Genomic DNA, 27,859 nt, shown 5'->3' with positions numbered 1-27,859 from the left:
ACCACGGATGTGGGATTTCCCGTTCTCACCACTGGGCGCAGGCCCAAGTCAGGTTCCCCCTCATCCAGGCATCTGACCAAATGAACTGTGCCTTCTAGTCTGTGTAATGTACAAGAAGCTGTCCTGAGGTAGATGTCCAGGTGGAAGGTCCATCTTGTCGACCTCCTATCCTGAGGGGCCAGAGAGCCCACTCAGGCCAGGCTTCACCTTCAAAGTGGGGGCTGACTGGGCCATGCCGCCTCTGGCTAAAGGCAACATAAAGACCTCCCCCTCCACTTCTGAGGATCCCAGCCAGCCCACTGCCAACAGCCCACGGAGTGAGGGCTCTGAGCTGGCAACAAATCTAACAGGTAGACCTGGCCCTAGCAGCTTCAGCACTGGAGTCCAGAGACCCAGGTCCCAGCGTCCACTCTCATCTATGTGTGTGGATCGAAACCCCTCTAAGCAGCACTGCCCACTTGCAGGGAAATTTCAGGTCCCCTCTACCTTGCAGGAGCATTGGAGAAATAGAAAAGCCAAAGGAACATGGAGATACTCTACAGAAAAGTGGTATTTAAACCCATAACATGCCCTGGCGCCTCGCACACCTTATGCCGTTAGCGTCAGCAAGTGGGGGGCGACTCTTGGATCATTTGAGGCAATGAGGCCTAACCTTCAGCATGTATCAGAATCCCTAAGGGGAGTGGTGCTCAGACTTCAGCTGCCATCAGAACCCCCTTGAAGGGCTTGGTACAAGGGAGCTTTCTGGGCGCCACCCCAGAGTTTCTGATTCAGTGGGTCTGGGGATGGGACCTAGAGCCAGGAGCCTGAGAATCTGTATTCCTAACAAGTTCCCCAGTTAGGCAGCTGCTGCTGCTGGTCTGGGGACCGCCCTGTGAGAACCCCTGTCCTCGAGAACTTGTAGAAAATCAGATACCTGGGCCCGGCCCCAGAGACCTGAATCCAGGAGAGGGGCCCCAATCTGGCCCCCTGTGAGAAGCAGTGCCTCCTGGAAGCGGCTACAATTACAGTGGGGAGTACTTGACTTAATCCTGTGCTCCTACAAAGCACGCCTGAGCCCCAATTCCTTCCTCTTCCATGGGGAAAAATCCCACGGTCGTCGGAAGCTCTCCAATCCATCCCCCCGCGTAAGCCTCAGCCCCTGGCCAGTTTTTCAAATTCTCCAGCTCTTCCCTCACCCCACGGACACTGCAGGAGCCTTCAGAATCTGCCCCAGCCCCCAAGCCTTTCTCCTGCCCTTAGCCTGGCCTTCAAAGAGGAAGTGGGAAGCCAGAGAGAGAGAACTTTCCCAGCACCCTAAGGCTAGTTAGACAAGAGGGGGGATGGGCTAATGGGCGGGGTGGGGAAGAAACAGGTAGACTGAGGTCAGTATGACCTTGGGGCCAGTTTTCAAGCCCTCACTGGCCACAGTACTCTTGCTTTAACTGTCCTAGAAACCAGCACATTGGCTGTGTCCTAACCCTCATCCTCCAGGAGGTAAGCTTAAAGCTTATCTCCAGAGACACGTGGCTTGCCCGCATCAACCTTGGGGTTCTTACACCCCAGTTTCCTGAAATGTCTCCAAAGGACATCTGCTCTGCCTGCGCTTCAAAATACCTTTCTTACCCCATGTCAAGCCTGGGAGTCCCCGGCTCCCCAATTCTGAAACAAGAGCTCCCTCTAGTGAAGTAGAAAGGGGTTTCCAAGTAGCGTCGAGGCAGGGCTCCTTCACCCTCCGGGAGTGGGGCACAGATCCCCTGGCAGTGGGGGACACCAGTGAAGCCCTCCCCAGAACAGGGTTTTGAATGCATAAAAGGCAAAGCATTACAGGAAAAGCCAGTGTTATTAAAACGGAGTCATCAAGAGAGGAAAAACAGATCTATAACAGTCCTTGCGTGTTTCTTTACTAATGCATTTAATGAGCTCCAGCAGTGAGTGGAACTGCTACCATGATTTCAAGGCAATGGTGAGCATCAACTTTTCCCACCCAAGTTAATGGACCCCTTATTCCTATTCGTGGACTCCACGTTAAGATCCCCTGCCTAAATAGAACCACCACACCCACCCAACCAAAACAACCCACAGGGATGGAGAAAAGGGGAGGGAGTTCCCAGAGCAGGGAATTGGGTCACGAGCCCCGTGGGTCCAAAAGTAGTGTGGGAGCTCTCCTCCACCCCTCCTGCAGCTGGCCTCCGTCCAACCCATCCCACTGGACCCCCTGGAAACCTCCTTCCATACCTGCTACCCCCACAGCATGGCCCTGGTACTTCCTCACCCTGCGGAGCCCTGGCTCTCCCCCAGGACACTGCTTCTCCCTTGGGCTGCTCTGAGCGGAGGTTCTTCTTCCTCCTCCTGTGCTCGCAGCAAGCTCGTGTGGGGAGAAGGGGAGTTGAAGATCCCCCCTCCCGTTACTGCTTCTGGATGCTTACTCTTGTCTCCTTCTTGCAAGCTTCACCTTCTCTTTGTCACCATGGTCCACCCCCCTCCTCTCGTCCTCCAGGTCACTATCAGACTCCTCCCGGATCAATCTCGCTGAGCTTACAGTCATTGCTCTGGGTGATTTCACCATCCGTGCAGGGGCCACTTCTAACATCCTAACCTCCTGGCCTCTGGAACCTCTTCAACTCCACACATTCGCACCTCCACGCCACCTTCCTACCCACAACCGGCTTCAGGGAGCACCCCCAGCCACCCCGCCTCAGTTCTATTCCTCTACCACAGCCTCCCCGTTGTTTCAGATTCCATATCCTCTTCTCTACTGGGCACGAGCCCGCACACCTCCTGGTGACCTCTGATCCCTTGATTCCCCCACCCCCACCCCCATGGACCTCCTCCTCGTTCTTCCGTCCATACCATCTGGGACCCCATGACTGATCACTTGAACTAGCCCCCTCAACTCCCAGGCGGGCAGACAGCCCTCTTCCTCCCTGCCGCTCCACACTTCTCCCTACCCCCTCACTACCTCATCCCCAAGGGGTGGCCTGCTAAGGGTGAGAACCTAAGAAATAGCTCAGACCACATTTTAGGAGACTGGTAGGCAGAGTCATGGTACCTTAGCAAACAGAAACCATACAGAGAGCAAATTTACATAGTGTGAACTAAGTGATGGGCACTATTCCTATTTTACAGATGAAGAAACGGAAGCCCAGAGAAGTTAAGGAACTTCGCCAAGGTCACACAGCTCGTAAGCGACAGAACGGGGTCTGAAAGGAGGTTAGTCCCACTTTGACACGGGCACATCTCAGAACCGTCTCATCCATAGGCCGGCAGCCAGGCCTGTTCAAATTTCCTCTCGAGCTCCTCGGTTCCTTTGACTGGGTGGGAAAGAAGTTCAGGCCCGGTGTACAAATCTGGCCACTGCAGGTAGTCAGGGTCCAGAGCAGAAGGCTCATGCAGGTGTCCAGACCAAAGCTGTGGGCTCTGGCCCCGCCTGCCAGAGCAGCCTTCCCGAGCTGGAGGTGCTGGGTGTGCCCGCTCAGCTCATAATAAAGTAAGCACTCTGTTCGCCATTCTGTTATTGTTCCTTGGGTGACCTGCCCTTGGCTGGAAACCCGAAAGGACGAAAGTGGGTGGCAGGGTTACCAAAACTCTGTCCCAAACCCCAAACACCCCTCGCTTTCTGGATCTTCAACACCATTGATCCAAACTTGGATGGATACCTCAAGCCAGATGTTCTGCCCCTCTGCGCAGACTGCTGAGCCCCCCGGAGAAAACGGGGTCACTGTACAGACCAGTGCCAGGAAACTGCAAGGAAATCTGTTTCAGGGGGGCCCCCTCTGTGCTAGTCACCACACTCCTGGAGCTACGCTGTCCAATATGGTAGCTACAGCCACTAAGGACCTGCAGCCAATTCAATGTCAATGCAAATTCATTAAACTGAAATCAAGCAAAAAAATTTCTCGGTCCTAGCTCCTGGGTTTGTACTAGTCCCGTGTCCTCTGCTCGGGAGCCACATGGAGTGAGCGGCTACCGTACTGAGCAGAGCAGATCTAGACCATCTCCGCCGTCACCAAGAATTCCACTGGACAGCACGCAAACAGTCCAGACTTCTCTCCTTCTCCCATCTCCCGCCACGCTCACTCCTCCTGTCAGGACCCATCTCCATCCACTGCAAAGCCCCTTCCTTCTCAGCAGGGGCTGGCACCCACGGTTCCTCCACTCCCCTGCCTCCCTAGTACCTTCAAAACACTCCCTCTCACTAGTGGCCTTCGCCTTAGCACCTGAAGTTGCCCAGCCTTGGGCAGAGAGGCCAGGGGAGGAGGGGAAAAGGAAAGGTAGGAAAAAGGCAGGGTGCGGGGATGGGGGAGAAATCCCTCCCTTAGCTCTGCAACACCCTTAACCCCTCCTTCCTTAACACCCTGCTCTTTCCCTCCCACCCCCTCTTCTCCAATGGCCATACTTTGCCAGAACTCTCTGAACCTACCCCGTGCTACTGCTCTGGCTGGTCCTATAATCGCATAAGGCTCCTTTTGTTTTATCTCCTATTCACAGCTGATGTTCCCCGAGGCCTTTTCTCCAAGTTCTATTTCTTCCCCCACCCCACCAACGTAGCTACCCTGGACCATCTCATTCACTCCCGTGTGTGTGTGCACCTTCTTTATACCAATGACATGGAAGTCAGCCTCCAGCCCAGACTCCCCTGAACACCTCCAGAATATTCCATCCGACTGCCTCCTGGACATCTCAGCCTGAGAGCCTAGAAGTGTCTCAAACTCAAGTGTTGAGAAAAAAAAAAATCTTCCTGGGGCTCCTGGGTGGCTCAGTCGGTTAAGCGGCTGCCTTCGGCTCAGGTCATGATCCCAGGGTCCTGGGATCGAGCCCTGCATTGGGCTCCCTGCTCGACGGGAAGCCTGCTTCTCCCTCTCCCACTCTCCCTGCTTGTGCTCCCTCTCTCGCTGTGTCTCTCTCTGTCAAATAAATAAATAAAATCTTCAAAAAAAAAAAAATCTTCCTTCCTAAAACATGTTCCTTTCCTTCTGTGGCCCTTTCTGTGAGTGGCACCCTATCTCCCCCAGCCCCCCAGGCGGAAATCCTGGGGCCTCACAGACTTTGCCCTCTCCCTCGCTCCCTTAGCATCTTAATTATAATAAATACTACCAGTTTAATTATTTAGGATTATTAATTTAAATTAACGTAACAGTGATCTTAATTGTAGATCCTGAAAAGACAAAAAGATGAGACTACTGCCACCTTGTGGCAAAACGCTGATAAACACTCGGATGAGGCCGTTGCAACGCTCAAGGCAAATAGAAAGTATAAAGAGAACGTTCAGGAAAGAGTGCTTTAGGCTGCCTAGGGAAGTCAGACACAGCGCTGGGGTTGGGGGCAGCATCACTGAGCTAATGTTCAAAGAGGACATGGAGTTTGCCAGGTTCCAGATAGACAAGCTGTCGTGTATACAGATACGGTGTTGGGGGCAGGTGGGCCAAATCTGTCAGCAGATTTGTTCGCTTAGAGGGTAAAGTAATGGGAGTTGAAATCTCAGCGATGGGAAATGAGGTCAAAGAGATGGATAAGGGTCGAACTGTAACCATCTTGAATGCCACGTAAAAGAGTTTGGTCTGCCTTCCAGACAGGATTTTTAAGCAGGGGAGCAAAATCTGATCAGATTTGTTCTTTCCTTAGGTCATTCTGGAGACTGGATGGAGGACAGACCGGGGGAGACGTAGGGGGCAATCGGGGGGCAGGGACATGAGAAAATGAAGTAGTCCCTGGCAACGGAGGCTGAGAGCCTAGACTTGGGCAGAGGGGATGGAAACAGAGAGGAAGAGCTGAATTTGCAAGCATTTTGAGAATTTGGATCATCAGAATACTTCTGAACTGATTGGCATCAGGGATGAGGCAGGAAGGGATCCAGAAAGTTTCTGGCCAGGTTTTTGGCTTTGGCCCTGGGTGGACGGTGGGGCCAGTAATACAGGAAAGAGAAGAGGAAGAAAAAGAGCAGGTGGGAAGAAGGGGCATGGAATTGAAAAGCCTGACCGTAGACAAGTTTCCTTTGAAGAACCTGTGGTGTTTCTCGAGCCTGCAGTGAGATCTAGGGATGGAGAACACCAGGATCTCTGGAGCACGCAGAGCAAAGGAGCCCAACGACTGCCCACCAGAGGAGGAGAACCAGTAGACAGGGGCATCATGCAGCTCGAAGGAGAAGCAGGCATCTAAGGGATGCCAGCAACGTTAAACCTGCTGACAAACACGCACTCCATAGGTGCAAGGCTCTGTCAGTTCAGAATTGAGCAAGGAACCATCCTGACCTCAAGAGCCCACAGTCTAGATGGAAGACAGACATGTAATTAACAAGAGGCAGTATTACAGTGGTTAATAATAAAAGTATACAACACCATGTGCCAGGCATCGTTCTGTGGATTTACATATACGAGCTCATCGAACCCTCACGGCACCCCTATGAGATAGGTACTATTCCTGTCCTCCTTTTACAAATGAGCAAACAGATGCAGAGAGGTTTAAGGCACTAGCCTAAGCACCAGACTCAGGATTCGAACCCACAGTCCGTCCGAACTCAGCGACAACATGGAGAAGCAGTGCTGTTTGGTGGTGAAGCTCGCCTGCCTGGTTTCCAGTGCCAGATGAAACTCTCGTGCAGGGGCTCCTGACCTTTGTGGTGCCATGGATCCCTTGGGGGTGGTTTGGGTCCTTCTCTCTCAGGATATAGTTTTTGTTTGTTCTGTTTAAAGATTTTATTTATTTATTTGACAGAGAGCACAAGCAGAGGGAGCAGCAGAGGGAGAGGGAGAAGCCGGCTCCCCGCTGAGCAAGGAGCCAGACACGGGGCTCGATCCCAGGACCCTGGGATCATGACCTGAGCTGAAGGCAGACGCTTAACCGACTGAGCCACCCAGGCGCCCCGCAGGATAAAGTTTTTATGTAGACAAAAGACACCGCATTAGAAAACAGTAATACTGAAATAGTTAGCAAAATACTTTTAAAAATTAAGGCTTTGAAATGCTCAGGTAATGAAGAAGTGCAAAGGGTTTTGTGAAATCCCTATAGCAGCCGTAATAGGAGAACAATTTACATTGACAACAACATCCCGAGTCCTGCTAAAGCAACTGCGGGCAGTTGTCTATGATTCGACACTGAAGGAAACGCGGGACGTCAGTAGGAGTTAATACAAATGAAGACGTGATTTTGTTTTTTTCTCATCCAAGGTCACGGATGACCTAAGTCTCGTGGACTTATGAGGATTAAATGGGATCAAGATCAGGCAAAGTAGAACACTTAGCCAGTGCCTAGTTGTGGCTCTATAGAGTCCTTCATTCATTCAGCCCCGAAAGACCAAGAACAAAAGAAGCCTTCCTGTCCTCAGGCAGAAAGGCAGATACGTGGAGTGCAGTGTGAGAGGGACAGTCGGTGGGGGCTGCCTGGAGGAGCTAACTGACAAGGCTGAGTTTTGAAGACAGAACGTGTTCCGGGCCACCAAGTTGGAGAAGGGCATTCCCAGCAGAAGTCTTGCCGTGTTCAGGGCGCGGAGGCATGAAAGTTGCACGGGAAATACAGGGGACCCTATGGATTTTGGTATCCCCTGAGTGCAGGGTACAAAGATGGAAGGAGCATAAAGAGAAGAGGCTGGGGAAAAGGGCTAGGGCCAGGGCACGCTGGGCCTTTTGTGCCCCCTGGAAAATGCACTGTGCTCTGGGGACAAGGGGGAGCCACTGGAAGTTTCCAAATAGGGAAGTGCCATGATCCTATTTGGGCTTTCGGCCCAGCTTTGGAAGCTACAGGGACAGGTTGCTGGGGGGAGACGGGGAGGCTGGAGGTAGGGAGATCACACAGAGTTAGCTGTCATGGTCGAGGTGAGAGAGGAGTAAGGCCTAAGCCAAGGTAGGAAGAGTGATGGACTTGAGAAAAATTGGGGAGGGCAAAGCAGGAGGACATGGCGAGCTCTCCGCACAGTGGCCAGAATGATCTTTCCAACAAGCACGCCTGATCATGCCAGACTGTCTGCTCAACAGTCTTGGGACAAATGAGAAACCATCTGGAAATAAAGTCGGGTCCTTATCTCACATTGTCTACTGGGATAAATTCCAAGTGGATGAAAGATTTAAAGCTTTAAAAGAAAAATGGAACTATTAACACAGGAGGGGAAAAAAAATACAGGATATATTTTTTTGTAGCCTGGTAGTGGAGAAGGACTTCCTAAACATGACTCCAAATTCAGAAGCTCTACGGGTAAGAGCCAGATAAATTACACAGAAATGTAAACAGTCTACCTAAAGGAATCATAAGCAAAGTTAAAAGACGAGTGAGAAAACGGGGAAAAATATCCACAGCTCAGATCACAAAGGGTGAACTCCCCTAATATTTATATACAAATATACAGAAATATATCTCGATTATATTGAAATAGAAATATATATAGAAATATACATAAATCTAGAAATATATTTCTATTGCATATGAATATACAGAAATATAAACAAATATATAAAGAGCTCCTAAGATACAATTTTTGAAGATTTTATTTATTTATTTATTTGAGAGCGAGAGAGAGCATGAACAGTGGGAGAGGCAGGGGGAGAGGGAGAAGCAGGCTCCCTGCTGAGAAGGACCATGAGATCAGGACCTGAGCCGAAGGCAGATACTTAACCGACTAAGCCACCCAGGCACCCCTCCTAAGATTAAATTTTGTTAAAAAGGCTAACAACACAAGGGAAAGATAAGCACATGACAGGAACACAGAGTTCAAGGAAGAGGAAATCGAATGCCAATTCAAACATGTGAATAGATGCTCCCCTTCACCCAAAGTAAGAGAAATTCAAATTAAGTCTGATTTGCTACACCATTATTTTTACCCATCAGATGGGCAAAAATTGAAAAACACCGGGAATACACTCTTTCAGGGAGGGTGTGTGGAAACAGGCACTCCTACCCACTGCCACGGGCATTTACATTGGTATGACTTTTATGAATTGGGGAACATCCATCCAAATTATGAACACACATACTCTTTTGATTCAGCAATTCTACTTAGGGGGGATTTATTGTACTAGATACATGCACACACATGCAAATCAGTGTGGGTACAAGGTCGCATGGCACAGTGTTATTTATATTAGCCCAAGATTCGAAACAACCTAAATGTCTACCAACAGGAGACAGAATAAATAAATCACGATGTACTGGGGGACCTGGGTGGCTCAGTTGGTTAAGCGACTGCCTTCGGCTCGGGTCATGATCCTGGAGTCCCGGGATCGAGTCCCACATCGGGCTCCCTGCTCAGCAGGGGGTCTGCTTCTCCCTCTGCCCTCTTCCCTCTCGTACTCTCTCTCTCTCATTCTCTCTCTCTCAAATAAATAAATAAAATCTTTAAAAAAAAAAATTACGATGTACTGTCGTAGCCTTGTGTTACGTTTAACAGCAAGAACCCCAGAGCCATACCAGTGGGTTCAAATCCCGTGTGCGTCCCCTTACTAGCGGAGCCTCAGTTTCCCCATGTGCAAAAGGGACATAACAGCAACCCTGCCTAAGAGGACTGTGGTGGGGATGAAATGAGTTCACGTGTGCGAAGAGCTTGAAGCAATGTCTGGCACCTCCTAGTGCTCTATAAAGCCTTGCCATTTCTACTAGACTGTATTCTATCATCCACACAATGGAAGCACAAGCTGTTGTGCAAAAGAATGAGGAAGCTTCCGATGGGCTTACAGGGAGAGAAATGCTGCTAAAGAAAACAGTAACGGCAACAAAACAGTCGCGCAGTATGCTATTTGGGGATGTGTGTCTTACAGAGGAGGGAAATAAAATAGTTTTTGAATTTACTTATATGTGTGAGAAGAAACTCTGGGAGGAGATGCAAAAATCCAAAATGGCGGTTACCTATGGAGTTGTAGGAGGCACCACGTGGACGTGGGGAAGGGTGGGAAGGTGATCTGTTACAGAATGGTTTTCTGTATTTTGGAGTTTGAACTCTATAAAGGATTTACACAGGAGAGGAATCAACAGGAGAGCAAGCTGGTGTTATGCCCCTTCTTAAAACTTTCACTGGCTCTAGGGATGGAGAACACCAGGGGGTGACCCGTCCTCCCCCTGGATCTCCCTTCCCTCCTGCCACAGTGCTGTCGTACGTGTAGTTTTGTGAGGTTATAAGGGTGCACCCCCCCCAATCCTACTCTTGCCTAGTGAACCCCCTACATATCCTTCAGACCTCAGCTGAAATGTCACTTCCTCAGGGAACTCTCCCCCAAACCTCCAAAGTATGTGTTAGTTTTATTCTTAGCTCTCATTAAAGCATGTTCCTTTCCTTCGGAGTACTTACCTCAGTTATAACTATATATTTATTTGTGTGATTATGTGATTCATACATGTCTCCTCTCACTACATTATAAACTCTATGAGGGAAGGGATGGTATCTGGTTTTCACCGATCAGGGCATCCCAAAGGCCAGCATAGAGCCTGGCAGAAAGAGTATGCAAATAAGTTGCTATGGTTTGAATGTCTGTGTCCCTCCAAATTCATATGATGAAATCCTAACCACCAAAGATGGATCATATTAGGGGGCGGGGCCTTTGTAAGGTGTCTTAGGTCATGAGGGTGGAGCCTCCACGAATGGGATTAGTGCCCTTATAAAAGGGGCCCCAGAGAGCTCCCTTGCCCCGTCCACCATGTGAGGACGCAGCAAGAATGGGCCAGCTAGGAATCAGGAAGAGGGTCCTCCCAAGAAGGCAGCCATGCTGGTGACTTGATCTTGGACTTCCCAGGCTCTGGAGCTGAGAACAAGAAATTGATGTTGTTTATAAGCTACCCAGTTGGTGGTATTTTGTTATAGCAGCCAGAAAGGAATAAGACATATGTGTCAGACGAATGAGTAAAATAGATGCGGGGGTAGGGGGATGATTCCCAGGTTCTAGCTGGGGTGACAGGGTGGTGCCATCTGGCAAGGACCACAAGGAGAGCAGCAGGGCTGAGGGGGAAAAAATGAGTACAGCACAGACAGGCTGAGTTTGAGGTGAGCTTGGGGCTTTCAGGTGGAGATGCTGAGTAAACGACATGAAAATCTCGTAAGGCTGGGCTGCCGACAGCAATGCGGCGGCCATGACTACTCCGACTGGTGGCCGAACTGTGTGAGCATGTGACCATCTGGGGAGCAGCAGAGCAAGAGGCAAGCCCGGAACAGAACTCTGGGGAAACGAACATGTCAGGGACAGAGGCAAAATAACTGATGGAGGCGTGGGGAGTCATGGTCAGTGAGGCAGGCCCTCAAGAGCGGAGCATTCCAAAGAGGAGGGATCAACAATGTCCACTGCAGCAGAGAGCTCCGGCAGGATAAAGTCTGAGAGGGAGCCACTAGATTTGGTCAGGTAGGCGTTGTTAGTAATGGTCAGCAGTGTTATTTCTGTGAAGAGGTGGGCAGCGGGGAGAGATATCCCATGTCAGTGTTCTGAGGGAGGGGAGGTAACTGAGTAGACGGGGTCATCAAATACAGGCAAGTGCCACCCACAGTTATGTTCTGTTCCTGGGGTGATTTCAGGTGGTAAACAGGTAAACATTTCATTTTTAATAGCTATGCATTTAAAGTGTATTAAAAATACGTCACCAGTGCACTGAATCCGGGATTTTATTGAGCACAAACATATTTTAGAAAAACATATATATGTATATTTATAAATTCATATATATAGGGGCGCCTGGGTGGCTCAGTTGGTTAAGCGACTGCCTTCGGCTCAGGTCATGATCCTGGAGTCCCGGGATCGAGTCCCGCATCGGACTCCCTGCTCGGCAGGGAGTCTGCTTCTCCCTCTGCCCTCTTCCCTCTCGTGCTCTCTGTCTCTCATTCTCTCTCTCAAATAAATAAATAAAATCTTTAAAAAAAAAATTCATATATATAAATATATAGTTATAAATATATAAATGTATAAATACTTATTTATAAATATATAAAAATGTTTTTTTAAGATTTTTATTTATTTGAGAGAGAGCAGGGGAGGGGGCCAGAGAGAGAGAGGGAGAAGTAGACTCTCCACTATCCTTTTTTTTTTTTTTTTAAGATTTTATTTATTTGCGAGGGAGAGAATGAGAGACAGAGAGCATGAGAGGGAGGAGGGTCAGAGGGAGAAGCAGACTCCCTGCTGAGCAGGAAGCCCAATGTGGGACTCGATCCCGGGACTCCAGGATCATGACCTGAGCCGAAGGCAGTCGCTTAACCAACTGAGCCACCCAGGCGCCCCACAAACAAATATATTTTAGGAAAAAGAAAAATCAGTAGACTTAAGGACATATATTATATACATAATAATACAGATGGCTCTGTGGATAAGGCACAAGTTGTCATGCCCGAAGAACTGAAGTTTAGGAAATCTTGTTTGGCTAATAATCTATGAAGACGGTTAGCTGGGAAGGGAAGGTGAGAAGAGACGGTGTAGGGTCGAGAGAAACTTTCTTTTTTAGAATGGGAAGACTTCAGCATCCTTCCTGGCTGAAAAGCCAGGAGTGAAAGAAAGAGTTGAAAATCCAGGTAAATGAAACAAAAGGAAAAGAAAAGAAAACTCAAGTACACGAGTGATACTTGATGGCACGGAGTTCCAGAGGATGGGAAGGGAGGCAAGATAACCACAACACCACTTCCTCCAAGACGACAGGTAAGGATGGGAGTGGGTGAAGCAGCTTTTAGAGCAGAGGGAAATAACGGAGGGGATTCCCGCCTGGAAATCTCTGTTTTCTCAGTCCTTGGTTGACGGTGGGGAGGACGGGAAGTTTGAGGTGGGTGGTAAAGGTTCAGCACATGACTTCTCAGGGCAATGGGTAGCACAGCTGACCAAAGACAGAACACAAGAGCAATGGTGTTGAGAGCACAATTATAACAGACCATGAAATTTTAGTGGCCCCAATCTGAATGACTCGAGAGGTTTCCCCCAGTAGGCCAAGGCTGGGCACTGGGACTGGACGCTGATCCCCGTGGAAAGGACGAAGGGCTGAAGCACTTTTGGGAGCTGGTGAAAGGAAAGCTCCAGTAATTGGTCATAGTGGGACGAGCTGATTGGGAAGGAGAGGAGTCCTGAAAGAGTAGAGATTCAGGTCACAAAAAGGGACATAGGGGCTAAGGATCTCAGACAGAGGAGTTTTAGGGGCAGGGGGAGGGCAAGGTCGGTTGGCTGAAGACGAAAGGACACAGAAGTCACTGCAGTGGAGAAGCCCAAACTCCGAGAAGCTGGAGTGGGACGAGTGGTCTTCACCGGAAACCTTCATGGATACTGGTGGGAGTTGTAATAGAAACGATCGAGTGCCAGGGGCCAAAGGCATTTAGGAATATGGGGGAAGCAGCCAAGGGTGGTAGTAGTGATGAAAAAAAAAAAAGGTGGGGAGAATGGTAAAGGAGAAAGCATTTTCATCGAAGGGAGAAATGAAATACTGGTCTGGAAGAGATGGCGCGGGGAGGGGGGCCGACAGCCTATGTGGCTGAATAGGGAGAGCAGCGTCCGTTAGAGGGAGCTTCAGGCAAGAGAGAGGAGGACTAGGTATTTCTATGGAGAGCTGGTTATGTCAGTGGGGATGGGGTTCTAAAAACTATATGGTTGACCCTTGAACACCACGGGTTTGAACCGTGCAGGTCTACTTAGATGTGGATTTTTTCCTGACAAATGCAGAACAGTACCAGAAATGTGTTTTCTCTTCCTTATGATTTTCTTCATAACATTTTCTTTTCTCCAGCTTATTTTACTGTAGGAATACAGTACATAATACACACTAGGTGCTAATTGACAGTTTCTCTTACCAGTAAGGCTTCTGGTCAAGAGGAGGCTGTTAGGATTTAAATGGGGGGGGGGCATCCCTAACCTTCGCATTGTTCAAGGATCAACTGTAGTTCCAGAGAGCCAAAGGCAAGGAGCTGGGAGGAGAGGAAACAGAAATTAAAAGACAGGCTGGAGGAAGAACAGAACAGTGGGGGGTAAAAAGGATGTCTTGTTTCCTACGACGGTGCCAGAAGACCACAGAAACCAAGGGGGAATGGGATCCCACTGAGCACCACCCAGTCACCCCCAAGCCACAGAAAACAGCGGGACCTTGCCTTTCAGGAGAACAGGGCTCCTGGCCGTGGGAGGTATCTACAGGAGAGCTGTCTTGCTTTGGGCAAACACTCCAACGTCAGTTATGTCTGGAAAATTACAAGACTTCTAGGAAAGAGAATCTCCCAACCCCTCAGCTGTTTTGACTTACGGGGAGTCATCTCCCCACTGCTCACTCTGGATGGATTCGCCCTCTGCAAGGCCCAGGTCCGAGGTTCGGGGCCAAAGGTGAAACCCGCCTTAGGAAAGCTAGCCTTTTCTCGAAGCGTGCGTAATTTTCCCCAAGCGAACAGCAGATGACAGCAAAGAGCCACAAAGGAAGCGGAGGCTTTACAAGGGCCCAGAAATGGTAACAAATAAACCGGATTATGTTCCCCTAGTGCCCTCGGTCGCACTTAATCCCGCTGTATTACAAGTACAACGCTCCCGTCCCCCCTAAACAGGGACTCCCTGTGGCAGGGAATCTCTGATCCCCTGGTGCGAATGCTGGACACGTAGTAGGGGTTCAACAAAGACACCGTGGGGGCGGCTGGCTGGAGGGGAGACTCCCAACCGGATGTGGTTAGGAGACAGGCACCTGCCTTTTAGGACAACAAGGCGCGTGGGGAAAAGCGCTGGTCTGAGAGGGAAGGCTTTGAATCCTGGCTCCGCTCCTTAAGGCTGGGAGCTCGCGGTACCTCACATTTCTGAGCCCTGGTTTTCTCCTCTGTCGAAGGGGCATCTGCCACCAGGGCTGGTTATGATGAGAAGACGCACAGAACAGCCTAGCAAAGTATCTCGCACACAGGCAACACTCAAGACAAAGCTGGTGTTTACTGTGGTTATAGTTACTGTTAGAGTTTTTACAGACGTACCAGAGGAGAGAGGAAAGAATCACGAACAGTGAGAAATAAATTGGAATGAAACCTTGGAATCTCTACTTCCCCCGCCTGGTTCCCCCCAAACGGTGCAGCAATAGATCAAACACAAGGCCGCAGTGGCCTCTGTCACTTCTGGAAGCTGCAGCTTCCCAGATTGTGGGGTTCTGTGGGGGGGTGGGGTGGAGGGGGCAGTGGGGATGGCTACTTGGTATTTCCCATGTCAGAACAGTCCAGCTCGGCTACCTAACAGATTTTTATGGGCACCTCAGAGCACAGATAGGTTTGACTAAGAGCCACGCACCTTTGTCCAGAACTTGGTGGTCCAGCAAGGGGAGGGGGGCTGTCTGGAGCTCGAGACAGCGGCCTGCCCGGTTCTATTCAGAAAGCATGTATCCCCCAGACTTCGATATTATTAGAAGCTGTTTCCTGCGCCACAGGAGACAGACCTGAAAACTGGCCCACGGCTCCTGGATAGTGAGACGTTCCTTAAAGCTTAGACGGGGGAACAGTGCCTTTAGAGCAAATTAAAAGGAAGTGTTCTCTGACGTGGTGAGACCCCAAGTGGCTGCACAGGGTAAAAACAGCCTCAAAGAACACTGAGACAAACCCTAAGAACGCTGAGAGAAACCAGGGCACAGGGGGCCAATCTCTCCACTGGCAAATCTCGAGAACTTCTGGCCTAAGCCAGCCTCAAGGACCAGAAATGAAGCCCTTGCTGCTTGAACTGAGGTGGGGGGCGGCCTCCCTGAAAAGCCCCAGCAACCAACATAGAGAGGCTAGTAGCTGAGACTAGAAGGGGAGGCCTTCCAGGTACAGGCCTTTCAGGAAGGTTAGAGCCCTGAGAGGGAGGCCTCTGACAACTCTTCTAGAAGGGATGGGAACTCCCCTTTTATCTACCGTATAACAGAGGAGGGAGGGGATACTTCAAGGGTCACTGTGAGGTCACAAAGAGTTCAGTCAGTTTCCTTCCTAGGCTGTCTCTACCAAGTTGGTGGTCTCTCCCTTGTGACAAAATCAAGGTCATCAATGGTTTATTTTACCAGGTGATCGCTGTTCTCTTACCTGCTTCTTCCTTCCATCCTATAACCCCACAGTCCCTGAACTTCTTGCCCATCTCAATATCTTCTTTGGTTCTGAGAGGATGGATATAATGAGCAAGGGCACAAGGTCCCTCTCTTGAGAGGGCTGGGGGCTTCCATCTCTCCTTCTACCCTGTGCTGCACACTGAGGCAGGGGGAAGGCTCAGCATGAGCGAGTGACTGTGTGTGTGGGGGGGGGCTCCATGCAAACCCAATGCCACCACAGACAATGAGCCCAAGGCCTAGGCCCTAGGACACAGAGTTAGTGGCACCGTGCTCGCCCACAAAGGATGGTTCTGAAAAGCCCCCCAGACTCTTTGCAGGCCTTATCAGTGCCCATCTCCCCACCCCCGGCGTGTGGCATAAGACATCCTGCAGCCAGCCAGCCAGGCAGGAGCCCAAGATCCTGATAGACACCCAACAGACTGCCATCCCCCCAAACAGAAGGGCACGGCGAGGTGTGGCAGGGGCACAAAGGTATGGTTCACTGGTCTTACCTCCTTTCCAAAGCAGGTAGATGGGTACCACGTATAGCATAACATGCTGAATGTAGTAAACCTCCAGTTCGAAGGGGAGCTGTAAGGACAGGAGAGGGAGAGGTGTTTCAGAGCAGGAAGCACTCATGTCAATGGCTTCTGAAGCGAAATGCCCTTGTTCTTTGGGACCCACATCGTAACCCCCTCCCATGTGTTTCCGGGGCTCACCTCCCTTCACAATAAGGGAGAAAAAGAATGGAAGGGACAGACACTTAGGACCTAGGCTGGCAGCTTCCAAAGCAGGGATGGTGCTTAAAGAATGTTCCACGAAGAAATGGAAGTTACAGTGGAAGAAATGTCACATCGACTAGATCCCCTGGAGAGTCATCATGTATCCTGGTGGTATAGTGAGGATCTGGGTGGTCTCTGCAACTACAAAACCTGCTTAAAATGGTTTATCTAGTGTTTCCCAAACTTAGTGAGCCAGTGCCTTTTTTTTTTTTAAAAAGATTTATTTATTTATTTATTTATTTATTTGACAGAGAGAGACAGCGAGAGAGGGAACACGAGCAGGGGGAGTGGGAGAGGGAGAAGCAGGCTCCCCACCAAGCAGGGAGCCCGATGTGGGGCTCGATCCCAGGACCCTGGAATCATGACCTGAGCCGAAGGCAGACGCTTAATGACTGAGCCACCCAGGCGCCCCTTCTTTTTTGTTCACATAACCCTCAGTAGTCTATGGGATATACTTGAAGAAACACAACCTGATGTCACTTCTTCCTCCTGTTGAGAAGGCGGTGGGCGGTCTAAAAGCTTATTTCTCAGCTGACATGAAGAACATGTGTAGTAGGATTTCTTATTCCCATTTTCTGGATTAAAAAAAAAAAAAAGTAGTTTCTAGGTCTGGCTTGGTCTAGATCCAAGAATAGTTTCCCTGCTAGATATTTGGGGTCGGTCCAGAGTTAGCCCTACTTTTGGGTGAAGACCAAGCAGCTGGGCCAATTCTGACAAAGGCTTGCCAAAGAGAGCAGCCCCACCCTCCCTCTCCCTCTGACACTCGGGCTCACTCGCTGCAGCTTTCTGACTCTCTCAAAATGGAAGCTCCAGATTCCTGAAGCAGAGCGTGGTTTCCACCTGGCACGGTGGACCGTGCCACAGAGTTTGGCAGAGGGCAAGGAATGGAAACAGCTGGATGGCCAACTCAATTCTAGAGAAAATAAAAAAACTTTAGCAACTGGCACAAGGCCTGGCCTCTGGGGCTTCCACGGCCCCCAACACACACACACACACACACACACACCCCTAAAGGGAAGCCCAGAGCGACAAGGACACCCGGGGGAAGGGTCAGCTGCCTCCCTGTTCCCTACAAGGCAAGCACAGAACCAAGACTTTGTGCTAACAACAGCCCAAGTCTGCCTTGTGCCAAGGGCTGGAACCAAAAGATGGCAGAGCGCCCAGAATGGGGGCTGGGATGACTGTGGACCCTGGAAAGAGACGCTGGTTCTGGCCCTTGAAAAGAAAAGCCCACACAGAAGGAAAATTTCCCACGGACCCAGACAGGGCTCAACTACTATTTTACACTCACAGAGGGACGTAAAATCCCCCCAAAAGAGACGAGGTTCTACATGGCTCCACAGACCATGCTGGAATTGATGGAAAAGGCTTTGACAGTGGACATCACTAGCATGAGCTTTGGAGGCCTCGGAGGCCCGTATTGGAGACTCACAGTAAGAGGGTCTGGGCTCACCCTCTCATCTGGAATTGGGGACTGCTTCATGCTTTTTCAACTGTTTCCAGATCCATGAGCCACTGATGCCTCTCAAAAACCCCGTGAGGTAGGCAGGCCAAGTATCCTTATCCTTCTTTGACAGATGAGGAAACTGAGGTGCAGAAGGGTTAACTAGCTTGACTGTGGTCACCCAGAAAACAGGCAAGGAGGAAAAGGTCCCAGGAAGAAGGTTCAGCCCTCTGGCTGTAATCCGAATCTTTGGCCACCTAAGGGACTTGACCTCTCCCTGGAACAGGCCTGGGGAGCCAGGCAGCTGTCCCCCAGCACGGAGCCAGCCATGTCCTCAAGCAGGACCTCTGCTCACCTCCTGGACCCTAGCTGCTGTTCATCCCCTGGACTCTCAGCGCCTGCTTGCTTCTCCCTCCGTTCCAGGTCTCCTGGCCTCCTGGCCTCCTGGAAACCACACTCCTCACCTGCATGTCCAGGGAGGCAGTTTAGCACTGCGGCTATGAGCCACAATTTGGAAGTCCGTCAAATCTGTGTTTCTAGATTTCATTATGCCCTTAACAGCCCTGTGGACTCCAGCAAGTCACTTAACCTCTCCACCTATTTCAGCACCAGTAAAATGAAAAGAATTACACTGTTCTAAGATTGTTGTATTTTTTTTTTTAATTTTTAGAGGTCTTTTTTTAAGACTTTATGTGTCAGAGAGAGAGTGAGCACAAGCAGGGCGAGTGGCAGGCAGAGGGAGAAGCAGGCTCCCCGCTGAGCAGAGAGACAGATGCGGGACTCGATCGCAGGACCCTGGGATCATGACCTGAGCGGAAACCAGATGCTTAACCGACTGAGCCACCCAGGTGTCTCAATTTTTCAAAAAATTTTTAATATAACACACATGCATACAGTACTTATATGCCTAGAACTAGTAAGCACTTTCTTCACTATCAATTCACCCAGTCCTCATAACAACCGTGCTGTTCCAATTATCTCCAGATATGAGAAACTGAGGCACAGAGAGGTTTGCGGACTAAGTACACGCAGCTCATGTGGTAACAGAGCCAGAATCCAACCCCAGGCGGTCTGGCTCTAGAGTTTACAGTATCAGCTGGTACCCTACACTACCCTCCTGTTCCCCTCTCTCCTAAAGAAGCATGACACGGCTCTGCTCAGTGGGTATGTGGTAACCCTCCACATGGGAACTGGGCCCAGCCCTTCCCTGTTCACACACGCCTCACCTTCGCGGCCTGCTCTGGTCCACTGTGAGCCCAGGCCCCCATACCATGCAGTGGCCAGACCTGGCCGACAACACAGGCCTCTCAACTCCCGAGGCTCTTGGCACTAGCCTTCTGTGACTTTCTAGGCACCCTGGTCACAAATCTTAGGGTGGCTGGGAGGCTGCCCCCCCCAGAAACATTTTCCTTCCTCGGAGGGCTGCCTCACCCCCTATTTCAAGAGTTCCCCACCTCAGAAGGGCCATGGAGAGTGTAAAACTAGGTGTGGGCACCGCCGACAGCCCCAGCCAGAGAGGAGAAAGGGGATAGAGGCAAAGGAGGAAGTGTGTGTGTTGGGGGGGGGGAGGGCAACTGGGAGAGGAAGGGAGGGAGGAGATGAAAGAGAAGAGGGCAGCGTAAGAGAAAAAAAAACACCCAAGTGGCAGGAAGAAGGGAGTGGAATGGGAGCAAGAATCAACCCCTTGTCATTTCGTAACAATGCTTACTAAGTACTTATGTGTCATGTGCTGGGTTACACACTTTTACAGGTACTATCACACTTAACCATTACAAGTCGCTGTGAAGCAAGAACAATGGTCATCCCCATTTGACAGATAAGGAAACTGAGCCACAGAGCTGTGAAATGACATCCAAATAAGAGACGGGGCAGGGCGCCTGGGCGGCTCAGTCAGTTGAATGTCTGGCTCTTGGTTTCAGCTCAGGTCATCTCAGGGTGGTGGAATCGAGCCCCACGGCAGGCTCCATGCTCAGCTTGGGGTCTGCTTCAAATTCTCTCTCCCTCTCCCTCTGCCCCTCCTCCCACTCGAGCACACTCTCTGTCTCAAATAAATAAAATCTTTAAAAAAAAAAAACGAAGAAGAGACGGGGCAAGGACGGGGGTAAAGGACATTCAGCATTGAAGAAGAAAACGGGTAGTTTTCTTTACTGAGCACTGGATCTGTCCTGAATCCCCAAAACTTTCTCACAGAGCCTCCACCACCCTCTTTTCCCCATTTTCACAAACATGATCTGGAAAGTGCCATACTTGCCCCAGGAGTTCCGCTTCGCTGATTCATTTCTGCCCTACAGAGCTCACATCTGGAATGCTACTCCAATGTACCTATCCTGGTGCCTTTTTAGCTGGAAGATTCCTGAGGCTTTAGACCAAAAGTCCTACCATCACAGCAATTGAAAAACAAAAATCAGGGCGCCTGGGTGGCTCAGTTGGTTAAGCAACTGCCTTCGGCTCAGGTCATGATCCTGGAGTCCCGGGATCGAGTCCCGCATCGGGATCCCTGCTCAGCGAGGAGCCTGCTTCTCCCTCTGACCCTCCCCCCTCTCATGTACTCTCTCTCATTCTCGCTCTCTCAAATAAATAAATAAAATCTTTAAAAAAAAAAAAAGAAAAACAAAAATCACTAAAAATGTTTTAAACTACACAGGTCATTAGCTTCCTTCTCACACCCAAGTCAACATCCTTTTTTTTATCTGAAGAGTAGACTGATAAACCCCAGCAGGCCTCCAGGCTCAGACTGCCTAAAACATGACGGGCCTGGACTCTGTCCATGGCCAGAGTATGACCTCCTTTGTCCCAGTGCGCAACCCTGCCAGCCGCACCACCATGCTTTGCCATGGAGACAAGCAATCCCATTGTGCCCTCCATCCCTGGTCACCTCAGTCACTATAAGAAGCCCCAAACTCTGGGGCACCTGGGTGGCTCAGTTGGTTAAACACCCGACTCATGGTTTCGGCTCAAGTTGTGATCTCGGGATCGTGGGATCGGGCCCCGAGTCTGACTCCATGCTCAGCATGGAGTCTGCTTGGGATTCTCTCCCTCCCCTCCCCCTCTGTCCCTCCCCCTGCCTTGTGTGTGTACTTGTTGTGCTCTAAATAAATCAATAAAATCTTAAAAAAAAAAAAAAAAAGAAGCCCTAAACTCCCAGGTCACCACCCAACACCTGAATTCTAATCCCCCCTAATCTGACCTCATCTGCCACCTTCCCTCAATTCTAGAAACTTGGGCAGCCTACCCTCTGGAACCCACTGACTCTTCATTACAAAATCCCCTGTATCCTCAAACTGTCCCCTGAACGGTCCCTTCACCTTCTTGCTTTAATGAAAACCTGGTTCCCTTCCCCTCTGAGGATGCTGCCATCCCTACAGCCCTCTCAGGTGCCGGGTGGTTTGCCTGCCATGTTGCCTTGTGCCACGGGGCCAGGAGGGGTCCTGTCTGCTCCCCTCTGCTGCTTCTACATTGCTGGCGCTTCCATGACCATTCTCTCGGCTTCCTTCCTCACCATTCCCCTGATTTCAATCTCCTGCCCTTGGCCTCCGCCACCCGCCACTCTTTCTGCCGCAGTCACCTACAGACCAGACCCTCTCCCCGGGCATTCCCCTTTGTCCTTGAAGACGGTGCCTCCTGCCTCCCTTGCCATTTCTTTCCAACACTCCCATGTCAAAATTCGTGTGTTCTCAATAGTTAGCGCTAGCCTGTCATGCACCCCACTCTCCAACCGCCTCCTCCTACCTGGCCAACTCACCTGCCTCCTATCCATCTTCCAACTTCACTGGCACCTCCGGTCCACTGATCCTGCCACCTTTTTACTGCCCCTCACTGACCTGCCGTCCTCGCTTCCATACTTGCCCGTCAGTCCCTCTGCCATATTCTCAACCCTCCAAACACTCTCCCCCCTCCATCCTACTTGCCTTGCAAAGCCACATTGCTGGTAAAATCTGACTCTCTGCCCTCATGTTCCTATCCCCGGGGCAAGAGAGCGTGGCCAGAGAAAAATATGAAGCTATGCGGTTGACCCTTTAAATTCATGACAGCAGGTTGGGAGCTGGCCCCTAATGCTACCCTACCATCCGTCTACATTCCCAAATCCATTCACTCTCCTCTCTCCCAGACAACTATTTCACAACTGATCCCACTTTCCTCAAACCTTCCCCCATCCTCCCCAGGCTGATGATACGGCTTCCTATTCCATTTCTGGGGGCGGGGGGAAGGAGCGACAGGAAAAGAACATCCACCAGCTACCACCTCCACATTTCCCTCCTCTCTGCACCCGTCCCCACAGCTGCCTTTTCTTCTGCTGCTCTTCAGGAACCACCACACCGCAGGCCCAGGCTAGTCCCCTCATTTGTGCGCTAGATTCTATCCTTTCTTGCCGACTCAAGGATGTCGCACCAGCAACCATCCCTTTTCTTCACTGGATCATTACCCTCAGAAAACAAATAAGTTATAATCTCTCATCGGAAGAGAGAAACACTCTTGCCCTCCTTCCCCCTAGCCCATGTGACTTCTTTGTACGAACTTTAAATAGCCACCCCTTCTTCCTCCCCATGCCAGGGTGTTAGGAAGATCTTCGGCACCTTGTGCAGTTAGCAACATGCTGGTCCTGACCAATTTTCGGGCCTCATCTTCCTTGACCCCTCAGCAGCTTTTGATGCAGGTGATCATTCTCTTGTCCTTAAAATGCTTTCTGCACTCGGCTTCTAGAATGCCACTCTCTGTTCTTCCCTGACCTCAGTGACTCCCCTTCTCAACCCCCTTTACTGGACCTTCCTTCTGTCCCTCCTATTGGAGGGGCCCAGAACCAAGTCCTTGGCTCTCTTTTCTAGCTACTCTCACTCACTAGATCACCTTATCCAGGCTCCTGGCTCTAAATGCCATCTGGAGACTGATGACTTCCAAATATGTCCAGCCTAGAGTCAGGCTGCTAAGATTGAAATTCCAGCTCCATCGTTTGGTTGCACTGTACTTTTGGGCCAATCCCTTGGTCTCGCTGAGCTCCACCTGGCTCATTAGTAAAGCGGGAATGATAATGATGCTATTGCATCAAGTTGCGGTGAAATGAGGTGAGGTAATGCATGCAGGGTTCTTGGCCCGATGCTGGCATACACTATGTACACATTAGTGGTTGGCACCGTCCTCCTCTTCAGCATTCATCCAGCCAGTGAGTGGCAAAGGCAAGATTTCAATTCCAGCCAATAAGACTTTTTTTTTTTTAAGATTTTATTTATTTGACAGCGTGAGAGAGTGAGCAAGAGAGAGAGAAGGAGCAGGGGGAGGGGCAAAGGGAGAAGCAGACTCCCCGCTGAGCAGGGAGCCCGATGTGGGACTCGATCCCAGGATCCTAAGATCATGACCTGAGCTGAAGGCAGACACTTAACCGACTGAGCCACCCAGGCGCCCCTCCAGCCAATAAGACTTAATGCCAGGCCTCTCTGGGTCAAAAGCTGGAGCTCTTTTTACCTCGTCTCCTGTGTTAGCAAGAGCCTCCAGCAAGAGAGGGTGGAGTTTGGGCCTTCCCCATAGCCCTAAGTCACACATCAGTGTATTTGTCAGGTGACGACCAGGATAACTTTTAGCTTCCCGATGTGATTCATTCTTTGGGCCCATCTCTAGGTGAAAGTTTCTCCCTGGACACTTATTTATTTCTCAAAGGAATGTCAATACCACTCTCATCTTCTTACCCATGACAGTCCTAGTCTTACTTTCATCCAATCAATAGAAAGAAAAAAGCCACTTACTGAGACACTACTAGGTGGCAGGGAATATGCCTGGCTCCGGATATACAGCAATGATAAAGACACAGTCCCCGCCCTACAAGAGTTCATAGTCTAATCGAGGCGAATGGATAAAGGGATGAGGTCAGTGTAGCAAATGATCATGGAAAAACCTATAGATCAAGCATGGGATCTGGTTTGAGTTTTCTTTGAAAGTGAGGGAGAGGGGCGCCTGGGTGGCTCAGTTGGTTGAGTGTCTGAGTCTTGATTTCGGCTCAGGTCATGATCTTGGGGTCCTGAGATCGAGCCCCGCATCGGGCTCCATGCTCAGCAGGGAATCTGCTTGGGATTCTCTCTCTCCCTCTCCCTCTGACCCTCCCCACCCCCACCATGCTCTCTCTCTCTTTCTCTCATAAATAAATAAATCTTTAAAATATTTGTTTTAAAAAAGAAAGTGAAGGAGAGTCATGTATGATGTGTAGTTGTGAGGGACTCCTGCTGGTGGCTGTGTGCAGGGGACGCGAATGGAGGCAGGGAGACCGGTTAGGGACCGGCAACAGGAATGTCTAAATCAAACTTAAGGCAGAGGCAGCAAGAGAAACGAGGCTGGGCAGCTGTGAGAGAAGGTAAGGGAGTTGAATCACCAGGACTTGGATTGAATGGATAGGAGGAGGAAAGAAGCCAAAGATGACCCTGGGACTGAGGGTCTAGGTGGCTGTTGGGATGTTGGGGCTTCTCCTTATGTTGGGGCCTACGGTCAAGGAAGCAGATTGAAGGAGACAGCGTATAAGAAAAGCAGCTAGTCCCGTGCTGAGTTTGTGAGGCCTATGTCAGCGGGAATGTGGGGCTACATCTCAAGGAAGCTGGAAAGGTGAAAGGCAAATGATATACGTGTGTAACTGTACGTTATGATCTATACATGTACATTATAAAACGCTAGCATGGAAAAGTAAGAAGATGAAACTCTAAGATGCAGAGAAGTGCTAGTATTTTCCTTAAGCACCCCCCAGAACATCTACGCACTCCACTTTGCAGACCCCTGGGCTGTGGTCCTCTCAACAAGAATGTGTGGGTGGAGAGAGACAGAAGTCATAACCCCAGGCTAGTATCAACAGAGAAATAACTGTGAAGAATGGGGCAGACTTGGACATATCGATGGGGTGAGGGAAGGAGCCAGTGGAAGGGAGAAGCTGGAGAAGCAGGACAGGCAGGAGGCACTGGATGGTGACAGGTCCTACACAGGCATGGGCTGGGACCCGAAGCACCAGAGAAGGATTAGCTTGGGCTCCAGGAGATGGAGAGGGAAGGATGAGCCAAAGTGAGAATCACTGTATGAGAGAGGGGCATGGAAGAAGTCCAGGGAGCTCACAGCCTCAGAGCTCATGCTACATGGCAAGAGATTTGGCCTTACCAGAAGAGTCCGTGGCTGATGATGAGGTGCAGAGTTAAGAACAGGTGGTTACAAAGGGCAGACCCTGGTCTAAGCTCAGCCCCAGACTGCAGAATCCCAAAAGAAATCAGAGAATCAGAAAAGATAATTGCTTATGGTCTGAATGTTTGTGTCCCTCCCCCAAGTTCATGCCCTGATGGGATGGTATTAGGAGGTGGGGCTTTAGGAGGTGATTAGGTCATGAGGGTGGAGCCCCTGTGAATAGGATCAGTGCCCATGTAAGAGGTCCCAGAGAGCTCCCTCGTCCCCTTCCACCCTGTGAGGAGACAGCAAGAAGCCTGCGGTCCAGAAGAGGGCCGTCAACCAATCACTTTGGCACCCCGGTCTCAAACTTCCAGCCTCCAGAACAGTGAGAAATACATCTCCGTTGTAGGAAGCTACTCAGCCTGTGGTATTTTGTTATGGCAACCTGAACGGACCAAAACAATAATCCATCTCCTTTAGCGGGGAAAAGGAAGGGTAAAGGATGCAGCTCACTCTTAACTGAGGCCTTTGGTAATGTTCCTGCCAACCGAGTTTGGCTTTGGAACACTTTGTCTTCATTAACTGACCACAGACTTTTACTGTGGCCTACAGGTGCCACAAACTCCTTGGGACTAAATACCACTTAGAGGAGCCACAAAAGGAATACCCACAACCTAAAATAAACCACAATATACTCATGGAACAGAATACCATGCCGCCATTAAAATCAACAACATGCCGGGCGCCTGGGTGGCTCAGTTGTTAAGCGTCTGCCTTCGGCTCAGGTCATGATCCCAGGATCCTGGGATCGAGCCCCGCATCGGGCTCCCTGCTCGGCGGGAAGCCTGCTTCTCCCTCTCCCACTCCCCCTGCTTGTGTTCCCTCTCTCGCTGTGTCTCTCTCTGTCAAATAAATAAAATCTTTAAAAAAAATAAATAAATAAAATAAAATCAACAACATGCCATGAGAAAATAGCCTGGCAAATCCAGAACGTGGAAGAATCTGTAAAAAGACTGGCCCAGATTCATCAAAATTTCAGTGCCATGCATAAAGAAGGCAGGAAACTCTTCATAGATTTTTAAAAAATAAACAAAAACTGAAGAGATAGAACAGTCAAAAGCAATCTTGAAACCCGACTGAATCCTGATTATATAAAAAAAAAAAATTAAAGACATTCTTGGAACGATTGGGGAAATTTCAATATAAACTGATTATCAGATAAAGTAGATAGTATTATAGAATTGTGGATAATTTTCTTGAGTGTGATCACAGTATTGTGGTTATACAAGAGCCCTTCTTTATCTTTATTCTTGGGAGCTACGGGCTCAAGTATTTAGAACTGAAGTGCCAGGATGTCTGCAACTTTGTTTTGAAAAAGAAGAGGTTGTGGTGGAAACAGAATACGGAAAAATGTTAGTTGTTAAATCTAGCTGGAGGGCACGTGTCATTGTTCACTATACTATCATTTCAACTCTTTGCTATGAAAATTTCAACAATAAGAAGTCGGGAAATTTTAAAAATTTAAATAAATTTAAATGAGGTAAATTTGTACAACCTTATATGGAGCAAGTCCTAAGATATAGGAACGGGAAGGAAAAACTAGGTGCATTCATTTCAGAAAACAACTGGTCAATATTTACCCAAATTTTTAAATGCGCATTCACTTTGACTCTCTTTTAGGAATTTATACTGAGATGCTTGTATTCACACACAGAGCTGTATGTGTAAAGATGCTCAATGCAACGTCATTTGTAGTAACAAAAAGTACATAATAACAAAAAAGTAAACTGTCCATTGGGGGAAAGTCATCAAAAAATACTCTGGAGGACAAACTATGCAACCATTTACAAAAAAAGGGAGGTACAACCATTTGTCGGTGAAACTGAGCAAATCTAGGGGCACCTGGGTGGCGCAGTCATTGAGCGCCTGACTTGGTTTCGGCTCAGGTCATGATCTCAGGGTCTTGAGATCAAGCCCCATGTCAGGCTCCACGCTCAGTGCAGAGTTGGCTTAAGACTCTCTCCCTCTCCCGCCGCCCCTCCCCTCGCTCACTCTCTCTCTCTCAAATCAATAAATAAATCTTCAAAAAAAACCTGAGCAAATCTACATTGTACAAAGCATGATCCTTTTTGTGGAAGAAAAAGGACAACTGAGTATTTGTGTTTTTAGGTGTATGTAAAATGCATAGTGAAAGGACTGGGAAGATATTTAGCAAACTGGACAGGGGGGCGGGGTTGGGGAGGGGCGGTTGGGCTAGGGGAGACCTTGACTTTGGATCCGCTAGACTTGTATAGTTGGAGCGTTGTAACAAATGAACGTATTCATTCATTAAGCATGAAGCTAAAAGTTTTTAAAAGTCAAAGAAAAGGTCAAAAGAGGAATGTACTGAACTGTTAGCAGCAATCACCTCTGTGGAGTGGGAGGGGAGAACTTTCATGTTATAGTCTCCTTATCTCTACACTGCAGGAAATTTAACCAGAATGATGCATTCAGCTACTAGGGATGATTAGTGTGAATTTTTCTAGTTTCTCCGAACCCCCTCTCTCAGAGTATCTATGCATGTAAAGAAAATAACACGTAACGTAACGGG

General features: G+C 49.5%; 1 protein-coding gene across 7 annotated transcripts in view; it reads right to left on the bottom strand.

Annotated features, from left to right (window-relative positions):
• TMEM164 (transmembrane protein 164) overlaps nt 1-27,859 on the bottom strand; it is a 179,075-nt gene that overhangs the window by 36,429 nt on the left and 114,787 nt on the right. For 4 of the 7 annotated variants that reach the window (XM_035007153.1, XM_035007171.1, XM_035007160.1 and 1 more), the window contains one exon: nt 16,431-16,509. In XM_035007153.1, coding sequence (XP_034863044.1) covers nt 16,431-16,509 — 79 coding nt within the window. Of the gene's footprint in view, nt 1-12,632; nt 12,742-16,430; nt 16,510-27,859 lie in introns of all 7 variants that reach the window. The other 3 variants (XM_035007142.1, XM_035007124.1, XM_035007133.1) reach the window with 1 other exon arrangement.

This window comes from Mirounga leonina, unplaced genomic scaffold (genome assembly GCF_011800145.1).
Source record: "Mirounga leonina isolate KUSES-001 unplaced genomic scaffold, KU_Mleo_1.0 Mir_101664, whole genome shotgun sequence".
In the NCBI taxonomy this organism is placed as follows: domain Eukaryota; kingdom Metazoa; phylum Chordata; class Mammalia; order Carnivora; family Phocidae; genus Mirounga; species Mirounga leonina.
The sequence above is the reverse complement of the archived record's forward strand: the minus strand, read 5'-3'. Positions and strand labels throughout refer to the sequence as shown.